Genomic DNA, 12,867 nt, shown 5'->3' on the forward strand with positions numbered 1-12,867 from the left:
TCTTCATTTGATAATTTTATTTTGACAAATAAAGTTTGCAAGTGAATTTTATCGTTCGTGTCACGATAGCGATTATAAAATAATAATCTTGAAATTGGTATAAACTTTTATAATAATCCAGTATGGTGTATACTTACATACAATATGTACTGTACGTATATAGCAATGCGTACAGTCTTAATTATTTTAATGCAACGTTGCAAACGTTTTCAAACAGTTTAAAATTAAATTAGTAAGTCTAGAGAATACTGTTCTACACGAATTGTAGTTTCTGTCCACTTCTGTCGCTTTGACAAATTTCTCTACAGATATTAGCCTAATTTGTTTAATTGTTGTTTAATTAAACCTTATTTAATTTATTCAATCGTAAGATGAATTGTCGAATACAGTGAGATATCCTTTGTTCAGCAGCTTCTGTAAGCTACAGCGAGGTAATTCGAGACCAATAAATGCCGTGGTGTCGGCGAGAAAGCGAGTCGCCCAGCGCTTACCGAGGCCGTTCTGAGTATCTAGAATCGTTCGTTTTAACTCGTAGAGTTAGCGAAACTCATCTAACACGATCACGAGATTCGAATTGCATGGAGAACGGTCGAGACGGAGGAACGAAGCGTGCCCGTGAAGATTGTCTATCGCAAAGGATATTAGAACATTGAAGTTAAAAGGAAAATGAAGACGCCGCGACGTCTGTCGTCGACGGCGAGATTTCTCGTTGACTTGTCGCTAGATATCTCGGTTGAAAAGTCAGCGGGGCGAAAAAAAGAGGAACATTTTCGGAAGCCGAGGGATCGCGAAAGACTTGCCGTACCAGAAAATTAAAAGAGAGAAAGGAAGAAAATTACGCAATCGTCGGTGATTTCAACAGCGAAGCCGAGCAGTGGACTTCTCGCGGCGATTCTTTAGGAGACTTCTCCGGGATGTTTCGATCGCACCAGCGGAAGATGACCTCAAGAGAGAGAGAGAGAGAGGAGGGAAAAAGATCACCTTTAAAAGGCCGCGCAAGCAATAAGACGGAGTTCTCCGTGCGAGCGCCGCGCAAGCTCGGAGGAAAATTCACAGGCGCAATTTGCTCAAATTTAATGGAAACGGCTTTGTACTATTCGCCAGGCAATAGTACACACTCATTACAGCGCAGGCGTACGTTTCCGAACGGGCGTATACTTGAAATACTCAGTCGACGAGGGAAGAATCTTTCGCGCTGCTTTGCCGCCGCGCCAAGTAATCGGATGGCTGTTTTAACGAGCGTCGCGATGAGAGAACAAGCACAAAATAAACGTAATAGAGTCATGGACGTCCGTTCGTGCTCAAGATTCTGTGGTCCTTTATTTTCTTCTTCTGTTTCTTTAGATAATTCTAAGATTTAAGGATATATACGTATTATATACAGCGTACAGTACCCATCTCTGAGCGGCTAGAAATGGAAATCGGCCAAATGATAGCATCCGAAACACCAACTATACTCAACGGACATATCAGAAATTAAGATTACAAAGTGTTCCCTCGTGTATTAAGCGTTGCCGAGCACGTACGTATCTCTTGCAGGTGTCGCGACCAGCGTAAATGCGACGAGTTAGAATTTCGATGTTGCAGACGCGTGAAAAAGAATTCATTTCAATGAACGATGTATCTCACGAAATGGGAGAAAAGAACTACGAATTTCTTCTCAAATAAAAACTGAATACTTATATCGCACGTTTCTTATGATGCTTTGAATCAATGTTAAATAACTCGGTTAAAAAAAAACGCACGACACTACGTGAGAGTACTTACGACAATTCAAAGGAAAGATTCACGCTTTCGAAAGTTGTAAATCACATTTGCATGCGATTTCTAAAAGTGCTATGGAATTTCGCAAACTTCGTAAAAAATTTTGAAATTTACCCTCCATTTATATCTGTGACAGCTTCGTAAAGAATCAGTAAGTGGTTTTCTAAAGCACTGATTTAAAAAGTAGAAGAGAGTAGCTGTAAAATGTATGAATCTTTTTGAAAAAGTTTATTACTATCATTTTGGCGAAATTAAAAACTATATAATCTACAAAATGTATAATACAAGATGACCAGACATTTCGACTTTACATTAGGTCATCCTCAATGTCAAGTACGAATTAAAAATTCACAGTGAATAACTAAAATGTCGTGTTTTTAACAAAAAATTCAACAACAATTTTAATTATATTTTATAATTATATACATACATATACACGTTAACTACTCGACCAATCGAGATACATTTCTACGTGTCCCCAACATCGAAAGTCGAACAACTTGACATCGTTTTCGATCCCCTCGGTTTGTCGCGACACCGAGATGATAATGAACGATTGTACGGCCGTGTAAATGTAAAACAAAGCGCGTGTATGCGATTAAGCACAACGGCTCGCGCGACATAAGCGCGAGGCATGCATACATATACGCATACAGCAGCTATGAGCTTACGTGTGTAATTGAAGGCGCATGGGCGCTGAGAGGAAGCATACAAATTTCATTGCTGTAAGGCTCGAGAGGAAATCTTTATAGAACGTATCTTCTTATAGGCGCATCTGCTACGAATTTCAATCTATGCAATCTCTATTTTTATTACTCGACAAGTAGAATAGCGAATTATATCTCGATATACATATATATAATTATATAATATAATTATATATATATAATTATATATCGTCGCGCGACGTTTCGGGAGACCGTTCCGGGCGGAAGCGCGCAAGAGCGTACCGGAATGCGAAAACGGCGATTCGGATTAAAGTTCCTCAATTAATCGCGCGAAAAAAAGAATTTGCACGTCTACTCGTCGCGGCGAAATCGTGTCTGTGATCTGTAAACCGCGCCCCGGCGAACGCGAAACGCGACGAGTCCACACGCGCTTTACGCACGTGCGTACAAAAATCTGCGGAACGACGCGTACACACCGGCGATACACGTGGCCCGCGTACAAACACGACATCCTCATAAACACATGCACATACACGTACACACGCAACGTCCAGAAAACTTTGAACCTGACTCGCGATTCCGCGCGGAACGATCCTGCGGCGAGCGCGACCAAGCTCTTCAAACTTTAAACATTAATAAACTTTCTGACAATGACTAGCGTATAATGCATAACGATATATAATTGCGGAGCGTGCGTGCGCGTACCCGCGCACGTGTCTGCCTGTTTGTGTGTGCGTCTGTGTGAGTCGTGTGTGTATGTGTGTGTGTATGCGCGAGAGTGCATCGAAATACTCATCCGTGGAAACGTGGAATAAGTGAGCAAAAAAAAAAGGAAATTTATCGATATAGATATCACTGTTTTACCTATACGCCGGGCGTGCTTAAAGTAACGACGTTGAACCCGGTTTATTATCGCTATCACTCAAATCGAAAGGGAGGAAACGAAGACGCGCGCCGTCCTTGCGATATTCAAGGATGGAAGGAAGAATTTTCCAATTCTTTATCACTCTATCTCTTTTTCTCGCTCTTTCTCACTCTTTCTAAGCGCTCACATCAAGTTGTGAATAAACATATCATACTTAATTAATATATTGGACAAAGAGGATATCATCGTTTAATATAATATAAATATATATACAAATATATATATAGGAGAAATATATATATGTATATTACAAAGGAACATTATATTGAAGCTATATTGAAGCAAAAAAAAAAGAAGTAGCTGTTAATTAACGCGTTAATGTCGAGCGAATCGCAAGGTAGGACATATCGGTGATTTCAACGCAACGATCACGATCACGTGGTAGTGTTCTCTCGCTTTTATATTCTAATCATCGTAATCGGCAATGGAGGAAGGTCTCTCGTGATTCAATATAAAGTCGAGCGTGCGTGACTTGGCGCTTATTGATCGTCATATTGTTTCTGCTTTCTATCCGATCATTGCGATACGAGAAAAATGTCGATTAGCGGGCTTCAGGGCTTGGTATAAAATTTCGAGGGAGGATATCTCCGGACGTGTAGTCCAATGGCGAGACTCGATGGCGACACGTGGATATTCCTTGGCTGAAAATTGAGGGAAAAGGCTGTGAGAGATAAATTTCGGTGCAATGTGCAATATTGGCATAATTTTCCAATTTCAAGGAATTCCGGTGATCAAAAAGAGGAAATGAAGAAAAGATTAAACGAAAGAAAGAGAATAAAAGATAAGAAAAAAACAGAGGCTGGGGGGGGGAGAAAGGGACTCCTCAAATATTAATTCTTGTTATGTCACCCTGTCTTGGTGCAAATTAAAGATGAGCAACGTAATTGAATATAATAGACGCAAGTGGACAAATATTATAAATAGTACCACTTTCTTTCGAGATCGACATTTTTCTCTCCGGTTACGTCACGGTCGTACTCTTCAAAATTTCTAGTCCCACGAAAATTATTCGCCGAGTTAGCAGTCGTGAATTGAAGAGGTGTTCTGGCGAGCGTTGCTGGAGTATATAATTAAACGGCCAAATACATCATAGTAATAATATAGCGTAATATTGTATTATTATGATAAAAAGCAAGATAATTCTCTATCTGTCTCTGTCTCTTAACGACGACGCCGGTCAATCGTCCTTCGTCGTCCTTGCGCAACGCCGATAGTGTTCCTTCGTGTTCTTGCCGGTTGTCCGCGCGCGAATCGATGATGCTCCACTTTTAGGGACGCACCCAGATCCCTTCGCCCTGATCTCGCCCAGATCTTTCGCTCCGATCGCCGGCGATCCTTCGTTCTTCGACTTTTCGTAAACGCGCGACGATTGGCCGGTACGGTCAATAAAGGATGAAATACACACGATACGAGAAAAAATGGAACGATAATCAAGTTGATGTATTTTGAATCTCGATATACGTAGTGCGGGAAGGACCGAATAAAAGCCAGATCGCAGACGTTGCTGCGCAAACGTTCGTGCTCCAATGTATATGAGACTGAGTTTGCCATCGAGCGGGATCCAAATCATACCTTCTACCATCTGCAGCCTGCAGATTTTATCGGCCCTTCTCTCCTCTCCTCTTATTTCATATCAAAGAACCTCTCTTTTCATTTTCTCTCTTCTTTTGAACTTATTAAACCGACCTGAAGGGACTTGGAGTGATTTGTCCTTCTCCGTCTTTCCCATATCCTCAATTTTTTTCTTTTTCCCCTCTCGTGTTCCGACCGAGACGCAAGATTCGCCCGCTCCTTTAGTTCGCCCTCCTTCCGCCATCTTCTCCGGATCTCCTAATTTGAGCTTTTCCGCTTTGTCCCTTTTTAGGTTTCAAGATACGAGATTTCGGTCATGGTGCTATAGTATCTGTATATATATACAAATCGTTGGTATAATCAATATAGTTACGATTAATATTATTGCGGTTAAAATCCGATTATTATCGCTGTGCTCCTCCCACTGCTATTATCATTATCATTGATATGTTTATTATCGTTATTGCTACCATTATTATTATAACTATTATTACGATTATAATTATTATTATCGATAAAATATTATTATTATTATTATTATTATTATTGCTACATTGATTGTACTTATTAGTGATTATAATCTATATTAACGTTATATATCGTCAGCGGCGCTATTTAAGTCAAGGAAAGGCAAATGCTAGAATGATGATAAGACGGTCCAGACGGTTTTTTGAAATACTTTCATGTATTCCGCCCACAGTTACTGCATAATACCCGCCACATAATAACCGCTCTTCGGTTTAATACAGACTCCAGGTTACACGCGCGCTTATACATACCCGTTTTCTATACACATCAAAAGCAGTGACATATACTTCCACAAATATACAGGACAGCCACAAATTCGCGCAACGAAATTTCAACAAATTCTGTGGAGCCAATTTTTCCCTGACTCAATTCATTTGCCTGACTTAGTTCAATTTTATCGATTGAATTTTATATTTTATTTTTGATTTACGTAATGTAAATTCTTTTTGGAACGACATTCCATTTGGATCTATTTAAAATCAAATTAGAAATAAAATTATTATCTATTATTTACAAAATTTAAATTGCGGAAAAGTTGTATACTTCACTACGTAGTCTGACATTTATATTAAGAGGAGATCGATTTTAAATTGAACTAAAAAGAAAATGTTAGATCGAGCACTGAGCGCGAAATTTGCGTTTATCTTGTATACTATCTAAAAGCGTTTGATAAAAAAAGCGCGAGCCTTGTTTGAAAATGAAATTGTTAACAAATCACAAAAGCATTTTATATAAGACTCGTTTATATTCACAGATCTTTTAATTCGTTAAGATAAAACTAATTCGAAAAAATTGATTATTCTTTATCAAGCGACTTGGATTTACAGTGAACAGTGGTCGACGTATAAATAGTGAATACTATGATCTTCTGAATTAAAAATACTTCATACTTTTCAAACTGAAAATTTTCGAAAGTCTCTCTTACACTTTCGTTGAAATTAACATCGTTACTGTTTAAAACAGATCAATATTACTCTTTTAACAAATACATATCGATGTATTAATCTTCGAATTATTCATCTTTTCTATGAAATAAAGTATTACATAATTAATCGTTCTCTTCATGTGAAGAAATATGATGAATCGAACTGTAATAAATATTTGTTCCTATTTACATGCTCGCCACTGTACATACGTGCATATACAAAGTACCCCAGTCATCGCGCACTTTCTTGCGACTTTGAATTCGGCAAAAGTTTCGTCTAATTAATTTTCAAATTAATGTTTCGTTGAAGTAAAATCCGCTTATAAATTATACGAGAAATACATATTACCTTTTATTTGCATATCGACGAAGCGAAGAGTACTTCGATTTCACTAAATTGCAACAGAATGATTGTTTAAATCTTATAAATTTTTTATTTTTTCATTTTGTCTTGAAGTTCCTGAGAGAGAAAATTTAACGTCTGATATCCACAGTCGAAGGGGAAAATGCGCGACACACGGAATACCATATACACATACATTATTAACGAAGATGAAGACGATGGCGACGACAAGGATAATGATAACGGTGGGCGATATCGGCGTGCCAAGGGAGGCGGGAATTATTCTTAAAAGAATATATATTACATATATATGTATAAAATATAATATAAACGAAGATAAAACGATATTAAGGGTAACTACGACAAAAAAAAAATGACTGCTCTATACTGCTAAAGTACAAATGTTTTCATTTAGTTATTTTATAAGATGATATCGATTTGTTAGGACCCGCGTTTGTGCCTCGCATTTAACGCTAAACGCGACTGTCGCGAGTGGTTTTCATTTGTCTCATAATAAAAGTTGCGTGTACAATGTTATATGAAATTGAGATATGACTGCATACAGAAGATGTTAGATATGAGATATGAACGCGGGTCTAAGTTTATAGCGCGTCGGCTTGGGCACACATACATATAAGCCGGCGCGTATATATGTATATCTGTATTTATTTGTTAATCTCTATACGTGTGGCTTGCCAAAGCCGCGCGTGTATATTCATACAGGATATCGCAAAAATTGCATTGTTTCCATCGAACTTTTGATCCACCACGGTATTTTTCATTAGTTTAGAGCCGATCGTTTCCTCATAAATTTTTGCAAACAATAGTTTTCCCCAAATCTCTGTAATAATAATTCAAATTTAAATAGAGAAGTTTATCTAAAATGATAATTAGAATTTCAATTCCATTCATCTATTCCAGGTTTAATTCGAGTTTTGCAAATTTAGCTTTTTAATTGCAATTTGATTTATAGATTTATTTTCGGATTTTACGAAGGAAAAATCGGTTTCACATTTAATCAAATTATCATAATCGGAAGGAGACAAGCTGCGCACATTTTTGGATATCTTGTATGTATAAAGCATACATTCATACGCACACATACACGCATATCACATAACATATTCTTCTACTACTTATATTCGAACGCATGATGTGCATTCGCTCCATTTCGTCCATTTCACGAAACATAATAAAACGAACGATAATAATGTTCGATTTTTTTGTCGACAATCGTGGTAGCGTCACACACAGCGACATTCCAGCTGAATGAATAGAGAACATCTTTATTTAGAGTTTATGAAGAAATACAGAGTAATTCAAATCTATGTCGCTCGATTGCGTGTCGTACGTGGAAGAAAAATAAAATTTTGATTAACTAACGTCTGCAAATATATTATTAACGAGATAATATAATTGACTGATAATATCTATGTAATAAAGTTGTTATTCTCTATGTGATCTGAATGTTATGTCCTTTCAAAGTATTAAACAATCAAAAAACGCCTTAAAGAAACAACCGACAGAAAAGATTTCGTCCAATTGTATCAATTTTAAGAATATATTTGTATAAAACGGAAAAGTGTATAAGGTAATACATTTTTTAAATTTTTAATTACAAATTTAAAAATCGCAAGATCTTTTATGCCGTTTGTCTGATAATCATAATTGATACATTCCTCGTATAATAATTAAAAAAGTATTTATAAAATTTCTCAGATATTATCTTATTTTAAAAAAATAAAAATTTTCTCAAGTTTAGCGACATAAGTTTGAATCGCTCTGTGTGGTCATTTATTGAAATTACAGCGTATCATTAATTTTCACAATTTCCGTTAGAGGTATCTGTCGAACGATTATCGTGTGTGTTGTGTGTGTATGTGGTTTCTCTGAAGTGTGCATGTAAATGTGCGTGTGTGCGCGTGCATGTGTGTGTATATGCGTGTGTGCGTGTGTGTGTATGTGTGTCGGCAGTTTTAATTAATATTCCACTTATAACAACATTTCAGAAATAATAACATGCTTGCGGCGTAACTTATCATTATAAAATACGGACATTTTTTTCTGTACCAGAGATCTTAAAACGAGTGCTGTAGGAACGATTAGATTTAAATTCGTTGATTTATATTATATCTGTAAGTGAGAAGTTTATCAATTTATTGTCTTTCTCGTCCTCTCGTTAGGATTGCTCGTTATTAATCGTGTCTCGTACGTTATAATACAGCATTGTAGTGTAAATGTAGCGAAGTTAACATTCGTCAGTTTTCCAAAGGTGTTGGACGACTGCAGAATCGTTTATGTGGAATCCCTCACGTCGTTCTTATCATCACATCCGCTTTTTCCTCCCTATTATCTGAACCGTCTACGATGGACACCTGAAGATAGTAAGATCGTCTCTTGTTATAAAGCCGTTCGATTTACCTACAAATACACGAGAAAACTTGTGCCAATTACAAGACTAATCATTAATACGTACTAATTCATAGAGAACGAGAGGGAAGTGACGACGATCCGCGAGATCGAAGAGCTTACTTCCGAAAGCTCAAGAACATATCCTTATATAAAAAAAAAAGAAGATTATGTGGGTAGCAAAGCTACGTAAAACATAACTTGCTTTTAACGTGCATTTACAGACAGTTTTAGAGGTAAACTCTTCGATTGCAATATCACCGGCGGCGATTCTACTTAAGTGATCGCACATATCGAAATACATATATACTTTTTAAGGCTGTATCAATGTTTAATCGTCCATAGGATCCGGAATCCCTACGGGCGTGTGTAAACTAATGCAAATTTTGCCTCCGAGAGGATAGTGTAGCATGGCAATAAAAAAAAAGCGATCGTATGCTTTCTTCAAGCGTATTTCTCTTTGTTTTACATATTTCAAAACAATTAGTACTCTTTCTCTCTATCTCTATCTCTCTTTCTATCATAAAAAAAAATTCTAATGTCATTTTTGAATGCAGCGTAGGAAAATGTGCAGAAAAGAAGAAAAATATTACATATAACAAAGATTATGTTTAATAGTGTTATTATCGCGTGTTTTTCTAGTCCGCGAAAGATTTGTGATATACGTTTCAAAAAGATGTATAAGAGAAATTATTTATTGTTACAGCCGATCCCCCTCGATCGACATGCTGCAATGCATTTCGTTGTAAAATTGAAGCGTACCTTGAATGCGTTATATCCTTTCGACATGTGTATCATGAGCGAACTGTGATTTTCACTGAAACTTCATATCGAACTTTTAAAACGATCCGATCCGGAGAGAACGTGGTCCGCGAAGGCGGCTTCGAAGGTCTCTGTGTATCAGTCTGAGAAAAACATTACGGGTTTCTTGTAATATCACCCATTGCGAACGTTACGTATGGTGGTAATGAATGTTACGCTGTCTTGCTACAATACAACTTACGCATCGAAAACCGTTAAGGATTAGCTGTTATAAAGTTTTACGACTCATGCTCTTCGAAAAACGATATTTGGATGTGTCTATGTAAGATATAGGCATGCACCTCTAATTCTCTTATCTCCGCAGAGATTAGGAAGGGACACGGCCCTCCGATGAAACTTAGAAAGTAAAAAAACAATATACAGAAATAAATAAAACATTAAATAAAACATACAGATGTACACGACGAGATGAAAGACATGCATACATACATACACACAAACACAAAACGGACATACATCATACACACATACTACACGCTTCTTTTATTATATGATGATATAACGCGTTAAATATATTTCATTGTTATGAGTTTACGACAACCTCTAGGTAAGGATTACGAATTCGTATCTCTCACTCTCTCTACCATTAAGTTTACCATTATCATATATATATATTTGAATAATATATATTGTATTATCACGATCTTTTTGCACATCCTTTCATCCTACACCAATTTATCTTCCTTTTCTCTCTTTCTCTCTCGTAGTACTCCTTTCTCATCCAAAATGTGCATCGTCCCTTAAAAAAAAAGGTGTACTTTTTCATATAAAAGGCATTGCCAAAATAAATATGGGGTTGGAAGATTTAAAGTGGAAAATTTACTTTGTCGTTTCATACCTCCGTCTGTATATTTGGAAATATTTTCCATTTACTTTTACCCCAACAATCGCATTTCGTTTAGCTACTCTTTTCCACGAGGAAAGAAATAAATCGAAATGAACTGTAAAATATTTTAATATTTGTTAAAATTTATACACAGAAGAACATCCATTGACTTATATACATATATAATTTATATAAATAGTTCAAATTTATTAAAAACATTTTTAAAAATAATTCTATACACACACATATATATACATGTTTATGTACATGTATGTAAGATACACATATGTATATTTGTTCTCTAAAAAATTGCATTATTATCAAAGTTACTTTATTAAGATGTTACGACACATACTCTCCCTCTTCAGGAATTAAATCTTGTGAATTTATGACATTTCAGTTTCCAATTCTTTCAAGTATGGTAATAAATCACCAAGCGCGTCTATATAATAATTCGGTACGAGTTTTCGCTCTTCTTGGCGCTCAGACTGCTTCCATTTTTCAACGTCCGACAAAGCGGTCACTCCTGTCAGAACTAACAGGGTCATAAAACCGCAATGAGTGCCAAAGAGTATATCGGTATTACACCGATCTCCGATCATTAAAGTACGCTGGGGATCGATGTCAGATCGTGCCATCAACATCTTGGCCATGTACTCATCTGGTTTGCCCATAATCACCGCTTTCCTCTCCGAGCAACTCTCTATACACCTGACCAGACTTCCCGTACCTGCGTCAAAAAGTTACAAATTGTTAATTAATGTACTGTGAATGCACATAAATTAAACGTAAATTGTCTCAACACCTACCGGGTATCACAACATCATCCGAAACTGGAAATCTTTCGTCTGTATTGGTACCAATAAAATGTACATTGGGGTCATTCAAATATGTAGCTGCTTTTACCATTTTGGGGTAACTGAAGTGTTCGTCGAAGCCGACTATAACCGCGGCTACTTCGGGATTCTTCTCGAAAACGGAATACGAGATATTCTGTTTAATTGGGTCTGGCCCTATTCCACAATACGAGATCCCAGCAAGCTCCAATTCCTTTGCGATCGCTGTATAAAAATCGACATCGGAATAAAACAATTACTCAATTTCGCAATACCGTTGAATCGTGAACGAAGTTTCACCTTCGGAACCGATAACGTAGACCTTCTTGCGGAAGCCCAAACTCTGTAAGTAGCATGCCGACAGATGAGCGGTGCACACGATGTCGTCCTTGGTTGCCTCAAACTTCAGGGTCCTGCACTTATTCACCAAGTCATCGCGGGTCTTCGTACTGTTGTTCGTCACGTAGAAGACCCGCTTGCCGAGCTTGCGAAACAGGTTGACGACGTCCGCCGAATGCGGCAGGGGCGTCATGTGCATCCATAGCACGCCTAAAAAGGCAACCTGAAGGAATCGTCAAGGTACCAGCGGCATTCGCAGTGTAGCTTTCACTCACCGTCACAGTCCGTCAGCACGGTGTCGAACGAATTGAGGAATCGCCGTACGTTCTGACGCGTGAGTGTCTTCACGTTTATCGCAGACATTATTACCTATAAAAGCGATGACATGTATCACGGATGTCGGAACAATGGGGACGAATATATACCCGAGTTATCGACATGGAGACCTTCTACTTATTATCACGCTGATAATCCGGATAACGTTCCGGTATTTACCAGTAGTCGTCCCCACGCCAGTCCACGCGTAACAGACCTGCTCAATGACGACACGGATCAGCTGACATTCCGCTGACGTCTGTCACTGTCACCCACTGACACCTTGAAAAAATCGGAGCTTTACCTTTGACTATATAACTATGGACTGCCGGTTAGCCATTTCGCGCTGTCTTCAACATCACGCGCATCTCCAACAGTTAAATGGCAGCAAATTAAAACACGAAGTCGCATTTCGCCGATAAAGTAGGAAGAAAAAGAGAGATGGAATATGACATGACATTGCGTTGTTTTATTTTTTTTTTGGCTTTAAACTTTGCTAATTATAATAAAACGACGCAATATCATATCCGGCATATCATATTCCATCTCTCTCTTTCTTCCAATTTTATCGACGAAATGCGACTTCGTGTTTCAA

The 12,867-nt window shown here is 37.6% G+C and overlaps 2 protein-coding genes across 19 annotated transcripts in view; one reads left to right on the forward strand and one right to left on the reverse strand.

Annotated features, from left to right (window-relative positions):
- Positions 1-7,612, forward strand: part of LOC105201637 (ecdysone-induced protein 78C) — an 83,413-nt gene extending 75,801 nt beyond the window's left edge. Inside the window, exon 8 of the mRNA XM_039452107.1 lies at positions 409-7,612. The gene's annotated coding sequence lies outside the window, so the exon portion shown is untranslated. The remainder of the gene's footprint in view (positions 1-408) is intronic.
- Positions 7,613-8,014: 402 nt separating this feature from the next.
- LOC105201638 (glycerol-3-phosphate phosphatase) lies at positions 8,015-12,830 on the reverse strand. Of its 18 annotated transcripts, none has more exons than XR_005575268.1 (9): positions 12,383-12,830; positions 12,233-12,326; positions 11,919-12,167; positions 11,592-11,843; positions 11,138-11,512; positions 10,795-10,897; positions 10,553-10,695; positions 9,897-10,039; positions 8,015-9,100 (listed from the first exon to the last, which is right to left on the reverse strand). XR_005575268.1 is itself a non-coding variant. In XM_011169729.2 (5 exons), the coding sequence occupies exons 1-5, from the start codon at positions 12,395-12,397 to the stop codon at positions 11,169-11,171; spliced, it is 954 nt and encodes a 317-aa protein (XP_011168031.1). In that variant the 5' UTR covers positions 12,398-12,830; the 3' UTR covers positions 11,085-11,168. The 18 variants fall into 18 exon arrangements, 1 of the variants encoding a protein (XP_011168031.1); XR_005575267.1 differs by adding an exon at positions 9,202-9,280 and having other exon boundaries at positions 9,897-10,695; XR_005575263.1 differs by having other exon boundaries at positions 8,015-10,039.
- Between the last annotated feature and the right edge of the window lie 37 nt (positions 12,831-12,867).

This window comes from Solenopsis invicta, chromosome 7 (assembly GCF_016802725.1).
Source record: "Solenopsis invicta isolate M01_SB chromosome 7, UNIL_Sinv_3.0, whole genome shotgun sequence".
NCBI classification, from domain to species: domain Eukaryota; kingdom Metazoa; phylum Arthropoda; class Insecta; order Hymenoptera; family Formicidae; genus Solenopsis; species Solenopsis invicta.